The sequence below is a fragment of the Balaenoptera borealis genome, assembly GCF_965194805.1.
Source record: "Balaenoptera borealis genome assembly, chromosome: 4".
Classification (NCBI taxonomy): domain Eukaryota; kingdom Metazoa; phylum Chordata; class Mammalia; order Artiodactyla; family Balaenopteridae; genus Balaenoptera; species Balaenoptera borealis.
Genome location: NC_138861.1, coordinates 130,910,568 through 130,928,095, shown reverse-complemented (window position 1 = coordinate 130,928,095; position 17,528 = coordinate 130,910,568). Strand labels below are relative to the sequence as shown.

Here is a 17,528-nt window from a genome sequence, read left to right as displayed (position 1 = left end):
ACAGGACAACCTCTTCTACTGCTACTATTAATCACTTCCCATAGATACCTTTGATGCTTGTTATGATAAAAGACCCCCCTCCGTTTTAGAGATGAGGGTGGGAGGACAAAGCAGGCAAAGGGAAGGAGAGCCCTATCCTGCTACACACCATGGATGTCCGCAGGCCGGGGCAAGGAGCAGTTGTTCTGAGACTCGTGAAGAGGGGGACTGAGGAGTGGGAAGTCTGCCTCTGAGTGGTGGATGAGGCTTTCTGTGTTAAGTGAAAGCACAAGTGGGGTCCACTCTGTGGGCAGTGGTATAGGACTGCAGTGACACAGCCTCCCTCCACCTTACCAACGTGTGCACCACGGCTTTCTTTTTAGATAATGGAACCGTAACACTCTTATCTACAGCGAGTGTCCTTTCTGGCTTTTAAAATTCTTGGATTTTCTTCACATGGATTTCCATGAAGTATGCATATTTAGGCTGAGAAAGGTGGTGTCTTATTCCTATGGAGTCATTTGTGATAATATAAACTGAAATTCAGACCATCTTATGAGATATATAAAAATGACCAGAGGCAAAAAGCATTGGGAGCATCTAATAAATGTAATAAGTTATTTTTGTGGCAGCAATGTTATTTTAAATACAAATTCTATTGAGAGTGAATATGAAGATTTATTAGTTAATATTTATAAATCCATTTAAGCTGCTCAGATAAATGGATAATCTAAATAGTTACGGTTAGGCAGGCTGAAATGGGTTCGAGCTTGGTGACATAAAATCCTCATTTCTTGGCCTCTTTCCCCAGCATTCTGCAGGGATACACTGGCTCATTTGAAGCTTTGACCTTCAAGGTTTCAAAGGGAGGAGCCGAGATGCACATAAGTAGAAGGTATGTGTCTCTTGAAATTTGTTTCTTTCAAGTTTGATGCTCAAAAGAAAAAAAAAAAAAGTCATTAATTTGACAGTCATGCATAAGAAAAGAGCACTTTCCTCTGTGAAGTAATATATCATAAGGGTTGAGAATGCAGGCTGCCACTTGCTAGCTGTGTGGTCTTGGGCAGCTCACTTAACCTCTCTGTGCTTCAGTGTCCATCCTTGAATGGCTTGGATATCTGGATGGCAATGTGCCAAGTGGCATATGCCTTTTCTACCAAACACCCTGTTGATTACGAGTGCTTAACATATGCAAAGTAAGTCATGCCTTCTTTATCAGGCAGTATTCTCATCTGCAAGCTGCTGTTAACCACCATGCTTTGCTGCAATAAGGAGATTTACTGGAAAGCCAGGGGAGGTTCACAGAATAGAAAAGAGGCAGTTTGGAAAAAGGGCAGGAGTCAAGGATGCCACGGAAGCAGCAGCAAGAGCCACGCCCCATCACTCCGGGGACTGGTCTGGCCTGGGAGTTCCTCTGCCACCCAGATGCAGCTGACCTCCAAACATTTTCTCCTGTTGCATCTGCTCCCAAGCTTCAGAGTCCTGGAGTCAAGGATATGCGGGTGAGTTTCTGGCATGGCTCTTCCTGCCCTCCTCCCTGCACTGTATCAGGAGTGGGTAAAAGATATCTCTGACCCCCTTGGTTTCCATAACGGGAGGTGGCAATGGAAAGCAGTCACTGGGATCTGTCTTCTTTCCAAGATTACATACAATGGAAAATTCTACCAGTAGGAATATGTGGTGCCTAGAGTGGAGGTGTGTAGATTCTGGGTAGTCAGAAAAATCACGGATCTCTGCTTTACTTGTATAAGACTTCAAATTTTCCTCAGTAACTCTGTGAGCAGTGATATGCTGGTAAGTGTTTAACAGCTGGCTCTCTGGCCCTGATTTGTAGCACTTGTACATTTCCACAGGCAAATAACCCTACTGTGGCCAATTTCACGATACTACATGACATCTGAGCACAGTTGGAAATACACAGTAACATACTACTGTATAACATTTCAGCCATACAGCTACAACAGATGTAAATAATCTCAAGTGCATAGATGATAGTAAAATGTGGTGAGACAATGAGGAAGTGATGAGTTTTGAGTATTTATTACCTTTGTTAACAATTTAATTGTAAGTTTATACGATTTAATTTTTAATCATAGCTGTATTTAGCAAATGGCTTGCAAAATTTTTGAGAAAAAATTTGAGCCAGTTCCAGCATACTACTGCCCATGAGGTGGATCAATAATGTTATTGAGAGAGAGATTGAGAGATCTGAGAGATTCCTTACACAGTAGGATGTTTGGTGGAGAGGCCTAGGACCTGGGAATTTTGCACAGCAGTCTGTAACACTGGGGACTCTCAGTAAAAGAATAATAATAGTGCCTGGCATTTACTTAGGAAAACACATTCTTACTCAACATCCCACTCATTTTTGATCCTCACAACAAATCCAAGGAAAAGGTAAGCAAGGTGTGTCACAGGTGAGGGGACGGAGAGTCAGAGAGCTGAAGTGACCACTGACACGTGGAGCTGAGACTAGAATTGGGTCCTTGAGACTTCCAGTTCACAGCTTTTTCCATACTATCCTGCTTCTTTGAACCCCCTGCCATCACTGGGAGAGCCATTTATTATAAGCAGCCCATTAAATAATCCGGGATGTGTATGTCAGGCCTTATTCCCCTAATTCATTCCAGGGGCCTCTCCTGGATCTTCACAAATAAAGAATGAAATAAAGTTGGAGGCTCATAGAGTGGGCATTGAAAACCCATTGCATTAGCAGCTTTGATAGCCAGACCCCAAGATGGCCACCAATGATCCTTAGCTCCTGGTGTTCATGTCCTTGGACCCCTACATCGAAGAGGGCTGGCCTTGTGACCAATAGGATACTGCAGGAGTAATGGTATATGACTTCTGAAGCCAGCCATAAATGGCACTGCAGTTTCTGCCTTGTTCCCTTGGATCACTGGGGGAAGTGCTCTCAGCTCTTGTGCTCTGGGGGAAGTCAGCAGAGGGTTGTGCAGACACCCAAGCAGCCCAGTGGAGAAGCCCACATTGGAAGGAACTGAGGCCTCCCACCAACAACCAGCACTACTTGCCAGCCATATAAGTGAGCCACCTTGGAAATGGATTCTCCAGCTCCAGACAAGCTTTCAGATGACAGCCACCTTGGCTAACATCTGACTGAACCTCATAAGAAACCCCAAGTCAGAATCACCCACCTAAGTGCTCCCGAAGTATTGACCCACAGAAACTGAGAGATGACCAATGTTTATGTTGTTTTAAGCCACTTAGTTTCTGGGTAATTTGTTACACAGCAAGAATTCAACTGGATTTCTTTCAGAGCTGCACCATATGGGCTGTGGGTGATCTTAATCCACTACAGAGAGGTGTTAGGGGCTTAAGCGAGCACTTTAAGTAAATTGTTGTGTTGTTTTTGTTTTCCACCAAAGAAATTGAATGCTAAGTCAACATTGGAGGGCTTTGTACAATATAACTTGAAATGCATTTTCTCTTTAATGCTTTTCTAAATAAATCTAATGCTTTTCTAACATTTTTTTCCATATTGTTATCCACAAAAATGTGCACTCTATACTGAGTGCATCTGCAACTCTGAAGAGCAAGGCAGCTTGACCTGGCATTGACTCAGGCGCCCTTAAGTCATCCCACAGCCCTTTAGACCCCACCTTCACTGTCCCCTTTGATACTTTTGGGTCTCTGGGCCATAGCATCGCCTGCCCTTTGGGAAAGCTTGAACAAGGGAAAATAATGAAACAAATTAATTTGGAAGGGAGGGGGCTAGAGACCCCACTGGATGTTGCGGGTGGAGACCTTAAGATCATTAGCAAAACACCAGCCCTAACACCCTCCGGGAGGCTGAGCCTGGAAAAATCAGCTCGCGTTCCCAAGAGCTCAGGAGAGGATCTCAGCGTAGACAGGCTGTCGTGCCTACCGGGAGGGTGGGAGCCGGGATTACCCCAGCTCCTTGGCGCGTTTCCTCCGAGCTGGAGGAGGCCGAGGGTGGACCCCGGAGCCGTTGCCCAAGGCGAGGCGCCCGAGCGCCGGCGCGGGGAGACCGGAGGTGGGACGCGGCAGGCTGCGCCTTGCAGGCCAGAGGCAACGGGTGCGGAGCGCGCACGGCCCCTGAGCGCCGGCGCCTTCAGCATGGAGTGGGAGCTCAACTTTCTGCTCTACCTGGCGCTCTTCTTCTTTTTGCTCTTCTTACTTTTCCTGCTGCTCTTCGTAGTCATCAAGCAGCTGAAGAACTCCGTGGCCAGCACTGCCGGGGCGCTCCAGCCCGGGCGCCTCTCGCTGCACCGGGAGCCTTGGGGCTTCTCCCACGACCAAGGGGTGTGACCGGCGCCGCGCGGACACTGGCAGGAGGGCATGGAGCTGTGCGGGCACCGGGCTGGGTCTCGGCCTCGATTCTCTGGCCGCCCGGGTTCGAGGGCCAGGCTCGGCTGCCTCGCTGGCAGGTCCGTTTGGGCGTGGGAGGGGTTGGCAAAGGGGCGACTTTCTCCTCTCCTCCGGGAGGCTCGGGGCTCGCGGCGCGCGGGGATGTCAGGGACGGCGGGTGTCTGGGGTCTGGGCTGGTGCTGTGCTCTTAGGGAGGGACCCTAAGCTTTTCCGGGGCGGGGAAAGATGCAGAAAAGAGAGAAGTTTAGCTTTTGGAGCCGGGATGGCTTTGAGCACCTGCAAGCTCTTCTTCCAGTCCAACTGCAATTTATCTTGTACCCAAGGGGTACAGCACTAAATTATTCGGATAATTCAGTCCAGCCACTTCCAAACAAAATCGAATGTCATCCTAACCTTTGCGACAGGAGGCAGGAAGAAACAGGGCGCGCTCGAAGTATTCCAAACACTGCTTTAAGTATCTTTGTGCTTTGGAGATGCTAAATGGGATTCAACTGGCGGTGCCAAGGAGCGAGGACTCAGTGGCCCGTTTTTTTATGGGGAATCTCCTCTTCCTCTCGATCCCTACTCCTATTCTAGACGCCAGCCCCGTAGGTGCCTGCAGATTGCTGCGGCGGTAGGTTTAGAGTCTGAAACAGCAGGATGGTGAGCGTTAGAGTGGGAGCCATTGGGAGAGTCCTTGGAGCCGCCATGGAGGGCTGGAGAAAAGAGGCAGTTGAAGCGTTGTAGGGCAACGGGAAAAGGACAGGAAGAATGTAGGCTGTCCTACGTGATCAGAACCTTTTCGGGAAGATTGACGGGCAGGAGTAAACTGCTCACCAGTGTGCCCTAAGTACGCTCTGGGCAATGTTAGTCTGGGAAATAACTTTATCTTCCAGATGCTTTTTCCTCGGTTTATGCCGTCTCAAGTTCTGGAGCCGAGCTGCTGCTCTGGGCTGGGGTGTGGAGGACCGCGGATGCAGTTACAGCCGGGTAACCGGGCTGGAAACACCAGAGACGGACGTTTTCTGCGATGGTAAGCAGGGACCACTCTTGGTTTCACTTTGTCCCTGGGTAAACTTTTGAAGACCCAGGCCCTTTAAAAAGTGAGAGCTTAGGATGGAGGAAATGGGTGCAATGAAATAAAGGGCTCTCTCCCACTCAGAACCAGTGAGCTTCTACTGGAACCAAGGAGCCAAACTGATTCCTAACCTAGTACAGTGTCTAGGTAGAGGATCATAAAAATTAGAATGGGATGTGAGAAGTGATTGCAATTTTAATAAATATGCTCTTTTGGAAAACAGTGCAGGGGTTCTTGAAGTTGAAATATGTAATGCAGATACAATTTGTCTTCAATAAAGGAAGATCTGGGTTCAGTCATGTTTAGGATAAGATAAGCTGTCCCTGTTGTGACTGTAACACGGAAAACATTTATTAATTTTAGGCACAGAGACAGACCATGTAGAAAGGCTAAAAACAGTGAAACACTAAGTGTTGCCTAAGTCGATAATATGAAAGTGAAGTGGAAGACAATTATTTTAATAATTCAAGAGAAGGAAAAATAGTCTCACTTATGTGAATATTTATGGGGGAAGTTTTGGCCTGACACATTCAGATAATTTCCTGCTTTCCTATTTCACTTTAGTAGAATAGAACTGTTGTTAATGAAGTGAGTGGTTTATTTTAAATATAATGTCATAAGCAAATTCAAATACATATGTGTATATACATATGTACACGCATATATGTGTGTATATACACACATATATGTATATATACACATATATATATATATACACATATATACACATACACACACCTCTCTCTATTGAAGGTATAATAAGACTCGATTTGAATTCCCAGTTTGAATCTCAGAATCAACTGCAGTGATTCTAAATTGTACTTTGCACAGTAGTTCTCTAACTGGTTGACACCTGTGGAGTGACATGTAGTTATACAGTTGTATGGTTAATATGGACTTTGAAGATGAGTAATTAATTATGGACTTTGATGGGAGTAATTAATAAGAAATAATAGGGGCTTCCCTGTTGGCGCAGTGGTTGAGAGTCTGCCTGCCGATGCAGGGGACACGGGTTCGAGCCCTGGTCTGGGAGGATCTCACATGCCTCGGAGCAACTGGGCCCGTGAGCCACAACTACTGAGCCTGCGCACCTGGAGCCTGTGCTCTGCAACGAGAGGCCGCGACAGTGAGAGGCCCGTGCACTGCGATGAAGAGGGGCCCCCGCTCGCCGCAACTGGAGAAAGCCCTCGCACAGAAACGAAGACCCAACACAGCCAAAAATAAATACATAAATTTATTAAAAAAGAAAAAAAGCAATAATAGTTTACAAGGATGGAAAACAATCCCTTCATACTTTATAAATAACCAGAATGCAAATTGTTTTAACCACCTGCTTGTCTTGATTTTATAATCCTTTATTCTTCATAGCAGTGCCACTGGTGTCCAGAGGTTTAAATCACCCCTGACTCTTCTAGACAGGAGACTATAGAGAACTCAGGGTGAGTAGTTTGCTGCCATCCCAGTATTAAGCCAATCTCTTTGCTGGTTCTACTGACTCAGTTTCCTACGAAAAGAGTGGTTGCCTTTCTCTCTTGTGGCCAGTTCCATTTTATAACCTCCTCAGAATCTAATTCATTAACTACTAAGTTCCCATTTATCCAGGCAAAAATGAATATTTATTCCTATTACCCAATCTCTGCCTGGAACTTGGCCCTAAAATCTGGGAATTAAGAATTCTCACATTTGCTCTCAGAACTTGCTGCTGTTGATCTCCTGCTTTGCGCTTGCTTTGTTAGAGGTCTTGCTTTTGAAACTTTGACTTCTCTACATGAGCTGCCCTGTTCCATTCATTTATTCAATCATCATTTTTAAGAACGCAACATAGATCGATCTCTCACATTAGAACTACTTTTGAACTCAAATTTTGTGCTACCTGTATACATTTTTAATCTAGCACTCTGACGCCCACAATGGCCTAGGTGCCAGGCTTGTACATATTGGCTGCTCCATCCACTGACCACACCCTGGTCCTGACAATCACTCCACCAAGTCTGTTTTTGAAGACAGTGTACATATGAGCTAGGCATTAAAACATTTTGAAAAGTCAGGAACATTTAAAATAACTGCTCGTTATATAAGGGTAAGTTGATTATAGAAAATTGCTGTATTTTATTTTCAATATGAGGTTTTTAGTGACTCTTCAGCAATGTTAGAAACTGAGTTGAATTTCTTACATTATAAGGAAATGGGCCATAATTCGATTGTTATATAATATCAGTATTCTGTTTCAACTGTTCATATTTCATTGTTGTTTCTAAATTTCAGCTGTTTAAAAAGACTTGAAATCTTATTTGGATAATCTCGATTGTTTCACGGATTTCCAAACTTGTAAGTGCAATGAATCTGCAGTTCTATTTGGAAAGATAACCATTTTAAGTTGAATGAGAATGACATCACAGTCATACCTGTGAAATCTAAAATGTCTAACAAAGTGGATTCCTATGTCTGAACTTCAGTTTTAAGGCACAGCTGTGGATGCAGGACTGATGCCATCTGGTGTGATTGCACAGAATAAGAGAGAAAATTTACCCAGAGTGTGCCGTGCACTGGCTTTTCTGGGAATGGACAAGGTGCCAGGATTTGTTTTTGGTTCACTTGCAGGGGTGGAAACTTGGAACTAGGTGAGTAAAAAATATGCAATATTCTATTTTTAGCTTGACATTTCATGTTTCCAATTTTGTCTATAGTTTCAAAATAAGTGCAATAGGGTTAAAAATGTTTAATGGCCAAAATTCTAAACATTGTAAATGGTTAAACCATTTAGGATAGTGGGAAATGATTATTTTTTCTAATTCATACCTACTAATATAGAGACTTTTAGAATAGTAATGTAGTACCTAGAAAGTACTTGCAGAATACTGTACTCTGTTTTTATTTTTATAGCTACTCTGAGGTACTTGTGCTTATTTAAGCTAGATCCACAATTTAAACTCTGGGACCATTAGGAAATCACTGTCAGCTGTCTGTGTCACATAAAGGGAAAATTAAACATTGAGTTGTAGATCTTTGATGTTGATTTTTTGTTTGTTTGAATCAGTGAAATCAATTCTCAATTCTCCATTTTTTACTTTGTCTACACAAAATAAAGTTATAGATGAAATAATGATCTGAATAATTATCTGAGTAGTTAGCATTTTAACATATAAGAATTTGAGTAAGCAGAAGGGCAGACCTGTGTTTAGAGAGCACTGAGAACATAATAGACATTCAGAAAAAAACTTCCTGATGGATTAAGCCAAAACCCCTCTTATTTGCCTTAATAGCAGCTATTTTACACAGTAATCCTGATTATTCCCTCCACCCACCTTTGGTCTGTTTAGGCATTGGTGGGTTCAAGATATACTTTTGTTTTATTAATATGATTCTATGAAGTTTCTTGAACTTGAATATGTACAGATTCTTCAGGCAAGATATTTTTTACTTTCAGATAAAAATTTTCTTATTGGGAATCAAGGTGGATTGCTATCTTGAAATTACTGGACTGAACAGCGGCTTAAACAAAGTAGGGGTTTCGTTTTGTTCTCGTGTAACAAGGAGGTTGGGGGTCAGCTAGTACTGGTGTTGGTTCAGCAGCTCACAGATGTCGGGGTCAAGGTGGCCCCTGAGGTTCCCATGGCTTTTCCCTTAGGTTCCAAGGTGGTTGTTACAGCTCCCCTCAAGAAGATGGAAGAAACCCAAAGGGAAAACAGAGCACGCCAGTTTGAGTCCGCTTCCGTTTAAAGAGCTTTCGGCAGCCCGGCAACTTTTGCTTACATCTCATTGGCCAGACTGTGTCATTGGCTCCTGCTATGTCTAAGGTTGGCTGAGAAAGGTAGTTCTTGTAGCTGGACATATAACTGCCTTCAACAAAAATCTGAGTTCTCTTGATAAGGAAGAAGATAATGGTGGATCTTGGGTGAACAACTTGTAGTCTGTGCCCTGGATACAAAATACAGTAGTAAAGAAGCATAATGCTTGAAACATGTCAAAACTGTAGCTCCTTCACAACTGGCAACACTCCAAGCAACACTGCTGCGCTCTGAGAGAGTGAGTAGAGTGAAGACGTGTTAGGTTTTCTCATGAAACACTTACCAGGACTGACCTTCTCTCTCAGCCAACATCCTTGCCCCCATCAGGCTTTTCTAGAGGAAGATGCTGGGAACCTGCACACTGTCTTGGAGGACATAATCTCTTCATGGAGGTTTGAAATGGGATGAGGAATGTCCTACCTTGCTACTTCCACATCTGCTTCATTTCTCTCTTCTCTGATTTTCCTGACAAATTTTTGGTGGAATCTAGTTGTGTATTTGATCCCCATAAAAAGATCATTCCTTTCACGCACCGGGGAGGGTAATCTATGTGAAGAAAGGCTACTTTACTCCCTTCTGTGACTCCACCACCAATCTAGGAATATCCTGGAAGAATTGCTTCTCAGAACTGCTTCCATATGCAGCCTACATCCTGGCTCAGCAAAGGGAGAAGAAACACTTCCCACACCCAGGGCTGTCCAAAAGAACTTTCTGTGATGACAGAAATGTTCTATATCTGAACTGTCTTATATGGTAGCCACTAGCCACATGGGGTTAGCGAACACTTGAAATGTGGCTACTGTGATTGAGGAGGTAAATTTAAATTTTATCTACTTTTAAATAATTTAAATGTAAATAGCCACATGCGGCCAGTGTCTATTGTGCTGTACAGCATAGTACACACCTTTCTCTTTCCTGTGTTTTAGAACTTGCTGGGTGTGTGTATGGGGAGGAGGATGGTTAGAGTCACCATGTAAGTCACATGCTTGGTGTTCCATGGTCTTCACTGTTCCACCTCGCCATTGAACTTGTCTCCCAGAGGAAAAGGAAACATGGTATTTTGGAACTAAATTCAAGATGTTAACTTGACATTTACACATTGAACGTAGGTATAAGTGGAATGGTCTCCTGGGAATAGATCCTGTGATTGATTTTAGTAATAATTGGTGATGGGAAAGGGGTAGTGCCAATCATTTAACATTCCTAGTGAACATTATGTGTTCCTAGTCAAAGTCAGCAGAGATTATTTTATTCTGTTGTGTAATTCATTCTTTTACTTTATTTTTTTAATATTGTGGCTGCTAAATGATACTTCATGTCTGTTTTTCAAAATACTTTGTGGTTTATACTTTTAACAGGCTGTGAAATAAAAACATAATTATATGTAACTCAGCTTGGTGTGTGTGTGAATTATTATTACCCATACTTTTTGAAGAGTTAATTAGGATGAGGTAAATGGAAGGAAGGAAATATTTATTTTTGTATCAGATTTTCTTTATAATGGGCATGTTTATATGCCAATTAATGTTATTTTTTAAAAATATTAAATGATTCTTTCACTGTATACAGAGTTTGGGTAAAATATGAGGGTGGCAATGGCATTGAGTAATTTTTTCAAGCGTCTGGGTGTTTTTCTACGCGGAGCATCACTTGACTTTCGTCTCAGTGTCCTGTTTTGGGTTGTTTGTCTTTTATTAATGAGTTGTACGGATTCTTAAAAATATCCTAGACGCTACTCCTTTATCCCAATATATGCTTTGCAGTAATTTTCTTCTACTTTCTGGATAGCCTATTCATTTTCTTAACAATGTCTTTAAGAGAGGGATTTTTAAATTTTGAAGATAAATTTATCCACTGTTTTCTTTTATTGCTTTCCATGTCCTCTTCCTGTCTTTTAGGTCACAAAAATATACTCCTGCACTTTCTTCTAGACTAGAAGCTTTATAGTTCTAACTTTTACTATGTCTGTTATCCAACTCAAATTAATTTTTGTATATGCTATGAGGTAAGGATTGGGTTCTCCCCACCCCCCATATGTATGAACAGTTTTCCCCCCATTTATTGAGAAGACTTTCCTGTCCCCATTGGATTGCTTTGGCATCTCAGTCAAAAATCAAATGACTATTGATTTGACTATGTGGGACTATTCCTGGGCTCTGTATTCCATTCCATAAGGTCATCCTTATGCTACTACCTCAGTGTCTTGATTACTGTATTTTCACAATAAGTCTTGGTATTCACCACAAAATGTTATGAATCTGAACTTTTTAAAAATAAACTTCTACTAAAGATTTAGTCTACATGCAAAAAGTAATTTCAGTTGAAAATGGTTGAATTCAGTAAGAAAACCCCACTATGAAACCAGGCTTCCTTTATTCTTGCTTGTAGCCCCACCTGTAATCTGAATCAAGATCTAGAGTTGAACTTGGTTAAAAGGATCCTTATAAGTAGAAAATATCCTTTTTTTTCTGTTTTTATAGTTGAGAACAAACTGTACTTTTTAAAGGGACTTTTTACTAGAAAGCTAAAGTGATACAAAACAAACCAAAAAGCATAGAAGCTCATGAGTTGTTAGGGTCCCAGCTTCTTTACCAACCTAAGTCTAGCCACAGATTGGACTGCCTGGCTCAAGTATCAGGACATCCATTTTGATGTTTTCCACTCATCTCCACAGTGGCTGACATTTGAGTGGTTGGATACCAGATCATGCTTTTTAGAAATTTAGCTGAGGTAGTTTGATTGGCACCAAATCATGTCTCATGCCCCATTTTATTTGCATGCAGTTTTCCAGACACACTACTTCTTGTCCTTTACACATCTCAACTGGGGACTCATTGTGAAGTCCCAGCCCATTATAGGAAAAGCAAATGGTCGCATCCATCTCCTACTACTATAATCTCACCCCACTCCTCGGAGCTAACAGTTCTTAACAGTTTGCCATCTATCTTTTGAAATGATATTCTGTGTACTTTCATGCTCTTACAATGTGACTTTGACATTGAGAGATAGGGTCTGTGTCCCTTCCCCTGGAATCTGGGCAGGCTTGTGACAGTAGAAATTGGCGGAAGTGACACTGACTTATGAAGCTCGGTCAGGAGAGACAATGCAGTTTCTCCATCGTTTGATGGAATGTCTACTTTTGGAGCCCTGAGTCACCATGTAATATTGCACTATCCTGAGGCCATCATCACTTTCTGAAGAAGCTCAGGCAAAGGGAGAGGCCCCTTGTAGGGGCTGTAGTTGAGCATCACCACAGATGAATAACTCAGTGAATGACTGTTGAGTCCTCGCAGCTCCTTCCAGACTTCCTGGAGCAGAGACCAGGCAGTCTCGCTGTGCCCTGTCTGATTCCTGGTGGTGGTTTTAATTCACTAAGTTTGGGAGAGTTTGTTATCGCAATAGTAACTGGAGAATATGTCTTAGAAAATTTTAATAAAAATAGAATCATCTTTATTTTAAATTGCTGTTAGAATTCTCAGCAATTTAACAAGTATATGCTATTGATGGACATGAAATTCATTGCCAATTTTTCTACAGATTGTATTTATACAGGTATGATTGCTGGGTTAATTGGTTTAGAAATCTCAAGAGTTGGTAGATACTGACAATCTCAATCCTAAATGACTGTGTCAGTATCGATCCATCCGCTTTCCTATACTACTTGACATTATGGGTCTTTTAAAAATTTGCCATTATAGTGAACAAAAAACAATAGAACCTTATTGGTTTGATCTGAACCAAAGAGGACTTTGTTCCTCTTGTTTCATGTTTATTGGCCATTTTAATTTCCTCATCTCTAAGTACCTATTCATATTTTTTACCTATTTTTCTAACGTGTTATCTTTTTATAAGTAATTTATATATACTATAGATATATAATGACTACATATATAATGAATATATACATAACATAATACATATATAGTGACTATATATATATAAAATCACTGAACATGTGTGCATATATACATACAATCAGTAATCATTCATCAGCTGAAAGTTGAAACTTTTTTCTCCTAGTCAGTTGCCTGTGTGTTAACTTTGTTTTTATTTTATCATACTGATGTTTAAAACTATATATACACATTGTTTAACTGCCATAACTATTTGTGGTAGCACAGTCGTCTCCTTTATTTTATCTTCATTTTTCAAAATTTTCTTGGCTATTCTTGTGTGTGTGTGTGTGTGTGTGTGTGTGTATTTCACATAAGAGGTTAAGAATCAGGGACTTCCCTGGTGGTCCAGTGGTTAAGACTCTGCGCTCACAATGCAGAGGGCCCGGGTTTGATCCCTGGTCAGGGAACTAGATCCCTCATGCCACAACTAAGAGCCTGCATGCCGTAACTAAAAAAGATCCCTCATGCCACAACGAAGATCTCGCAGGCTTAAATATTAAAAAAAAAAAGAAGAAGAAGTTAAGAATTTGTCAGTTTCCATTAAGTAAAACTCCTTTGGATTCTGGTTGGGATTACATTGAATTTATACATTAATGTTGGAGAAAAATTGACATCTTTTAGTCCTTTAATGATGGCTTAGATTGTTCACCTCATATGGGCAATCTTGGATATTCCTGCTTAAGTATTAAGTGGTTATTGCTCATAAAAGAAAGCAATTGACTTTTATTTTATTTTTGAGTTTATTATATATTTATTGGAGTAAAATTGCTTTACAATGTTGTGTTATTTTCTGCTGTACAATGAATTGAATCAGCTATATGTATACACATATCCCTTCCCTCTTGGACCTTCCTCCCACCCTCCCCATCCCACCCATCTAGGTCGTCAGAGAGCACCGAGCTGAGCTTCCTGTGCTATACAGCAGGTTCCCACTAGCTATCTGTTTTACACACGGTAGTGTATTTATGTCAAACCTAATCTCCCAGTTTGTCCCACCCTCTCCTTCCCCCCCTTTGTCTACATGTCCATTCTCTACGTCTTCGTTTCTATTCCTTCCCTACAAATAGGTTCATCTGTACCATTTTTCTAGATTCCACATATATGTGTTAATATACGATATTTGTTTTTCTCTTTCTGGCTTACTTCACTCTGTATGGCAGACTCTAGGTCCATCCATATCTCTACAAATGACCCAATTTCATTCCTTTTTATGGCTGAGTAATATTCCATTGTATATATGTACCACATCTTATTTATCCATTCATCTATGATTGGACATTTAGGTTGCTTCCATGTCCTGGCTATTGTAAATAGTGCTGTAATGAACATTGGGGTACATGTGTCTTTTAGAATTATGGTTTTCTCAGGGTATATGCCCAGTAGTGGGATTGCTGGGTCATTTAGGTCTTTAATCCATTTAGAGTTTATTTTTGTGTATGGTGTTAGGTAGTGATCTAATTTCATTCTTTTACAGGTAGCTGTCCAGTTTTCCCAACACCATTTATTGAAGAGGCTGTCTTTTCTCCATTGTATGTTCTTGCCTCCTTTGTCATAAATTAGGTGACCATATGTGTGTGGGTTTATCTCTGGGCTTCTATCCTGTACCATTGATCTACATTTCTGTTTTTGTTCCAATACCATACTGTCTTGATTACTGTAGCTTTGTAGTATAGTTTGAAGTCAGGGAGTCTGATTCTTCCAGCTGTAAGACCAGAAACTATAAAACTCTTAGAGGAAAACGTAGGAAAAACACTCTTTGACATAAACCACAGCAATTGACTTTTATACATTGATCTTATATCTCACCCCTTATTAAGCTCCTCTATTTATTGAATAATATTTTTTTAGTGATTTCCTTGCATTTTCTAGGTTGTCAGTCATATTGTACAAATAATGAGTTTTGTTGCTTTGCAACCTGCATTTATGCAGTTTATTTCATTTATTTTCATATGGCAATGACCAGGACAGCTAGTACAATGTTGAGTATTACTGGTGATAATTGAGTATTCTTGTCTTTTATCTTATTTCTAATCTTAATGATTGTACTTCTAATGTTTAACCTTTAAATATGACATTTGCTGCAGGTTTCAGATATTTTTCTTTTCATTTTTTTAATGGGAATTCTTGTTGTTTTCTTTTGTGATCTTTTTTCTTTTACTCAACAATATGCTGTGAACAGCTTTCCAAATCCAGAAGTATATAAATAAACAAATTTAAATGTCTGCATGATATTTCATTGAATATACATACTAAAATTTACTTACTGTGATACTGTGATTAATAATAAGAAATATATATTTGGTCTTCATCCCTGTTACTGGCACAGAGCTCCTAAAAGCCTTGGAATTTCCTAAGTGACAGAACAACAAAGGTGTCTTTTGTTACATTAACGAAGTGACTTTTGGACCCCACCTAAGGATGGGGGCTGGTTGCCAGGAGAGCCAGCCCTGTGATTAGAGGGTTGAAACTTTCAGTCCCTTCCCCCTGACCTACTTGGAGGGGAGAAGGGCTGGAGATTGAGTTTAATCATGAATGACCAATGATTTAAACCATACCTATGTAATTGAAGCCTCCATAAAAATTCCAAAAAGATGGCTTCAGAGAGCTTCCAAGCTGGTGATTTGGAGATTTGGGGAGTGTCGTGTGTCTAGAGAGGACATGAAAGCTCTGCACTCTTTCCCCATACCTTGCTCTATGCATCTCTTCCAACTGGCTGTTTCTGAGTTATATCCTTTTATAATAAACCAGTGATCTAGTAAGTAAAATGTTCCTCTGAATTCTGCGAACCACACTAGCAAATTAATTGAGCTAAAGGAGGGGGTTGGAGGAACCTTTGGTTTATAGCTAGTTGATCAGATATACAGGTAAAAACTTGGATTTGTGACTGACTTTTGAAGGGGAGGTGGGGCAGGGAGGTGGCCGTCTTGTGGGACTGGGCCCTCAACCTGTGGGATCTGATGCTATCTCCAGGTAGACAGTGTCAGAACTGAGTTGACTTGTTAGGACACCCAACTGGTGTCCAAGAATTGCTTGGTGGTGTGGGGAATAACCACACACCTCTACCCAACAGTGGAATTGGGTTCATTATCCCTAGTCTTCTATTGGTAAACAAAAAATTTTCCATGTGTATATAAAATAATCTACATTGCTTTTTTTTTTTTGCCGCACTGGACGGCTTGTGGGATTTTAGTTCCCTGACCAGGGATCAAACCTGGACCCTTTGGCAGTGAGAACATGGAGTCCTAACCATTAGAACAGCAGGGAATTCCCATTGCTTTGAATCTCTTTGTGCAAACAACTTTCCACATTTCTTTTATCCTTGGCAGTTGGATAGCTTGGATTAACGGTAAGGAAGGTATCTAACTTTATTATACATTTTGTTACAAATTGTTGAAGGCTGATTTGCCCTCCAGAAAGGATATACTAATTTATACTGTCATCAACAGTGAATGAATGTGCCATTTCCCTCTACCCTTGTTAACTCTGCATTTTGACGATCTTTTTAAATCTATAAATTTGATAGGTAAAAGCGATTATTTGTTTTTACTGGGATTCATTCTATTATTAGTTTGAGTATTGATCATTTCTCTTTCTTCTTTTGTGAGTTGCCTATTCATATCTTGCCCATTTTTCTATTGAAGCATTCTTCAGTTCCTTATCGATTTTTTTTGTTGACCACAGTGAGGTTAAATCCTCTTCCTTTCCCTAAATACCAGTCTCCATTTCTTCTTCCTGGTTACCAGATTCATATGTATCCTTGTAGAGCTAAAAAATACATATTCATGCATATATATTTATATCTTTTAAATTTACATACATGAAGCCACACTATACCCACATTTTTTGTTCCTTGCTTTATTTATTTATTTATTTATTTATTGGATTTTTTTTTTTTTTTTTGGCTGCGTTGGGTCTTTGTTGCTGCGTGTGAGCATTCTCTCGTTGCGGTGAACGGGGGCTACTCTTTGTAGCGGTGCCTGGGCTTCTTATTGTGGTGGCTTCTCTTGTTGCAGAACATGGGGTCTATTTGCACGGGCTTCAGTAGTTGTGGCACGCAGGCTCAGTAGTTGTGGCTCTTGGGCTCTAGAGTTCAGACTTAGTAGTTGTGGCGCATGGGCCTAGTTGCTCTGCGGCATGTGGGATTTTCCCGGACCAGGGCTTGAACCCGTGTCTCCTACATTGGGAGGCGGATTCTTAACCACTGTGCCACCAGGGAAGTCCCTGTTCCTTGCTTTAAAAAAGTATAACAATTATTCCCTACTCATTTATTCAGCAAATATTTATTGAGCACTCTTCCTGTGCTAGGCACAGTTATTTGGGATATATTAGTGAACCAAAAAAAAACAATTCCTTTCCTCATGGAGCTTATTTACATTCTACAAAGAGGCTGCTTTTTTAACTGCCCTGTAGTATTCCACTTGTAAAGGAAGCACAATTTACTTATCCAGTTCTTTTGTA

The 17,528-nt window shown here is 41.0% G+C and overlaps 1 protein-coding gene across 13 annotated transcripts in view; it reads left to right on the top strand.

Moving 5' to 3' along the window:
• LOC309627583 (uncharacterized protein) overlaps positions 1–10,566 on the top strand; it is a 52,667-nt gene extending 42,101 nt beyond the window's left edge. For 2 of the 13 annotated variants that reach the window (XR_014243818.1, XR_014243819.1), the window contains 4 exons: positions 791–874; positions 1,199–1,481; positions 5,205–5,341; positions 6,363–10,566. Coding sequence is in view for 4 of the 13 variants with exons in the window: in XM_082389698.1 (XP_082245824.1) it covers positions 1,326–1,481; positions 5,205–5,341; positions 9,015–9,090 (369 nt within the window). In the remaining 9 variants the exon portion in view is untranslated. Of the gene's footprint in view, positions 1–790; positions 5,342–6,362 lie in introns of all 13 variants that reach the window. The other 11 variants (XR_014243817.1, XR_014243820.1, XM_082389700.1 and 8 more) reach the window with 11 other exon arrangements.
• The last annotated feature ends 6,962 nt before the right edge of the window (positions 10,567–17,528 follow it).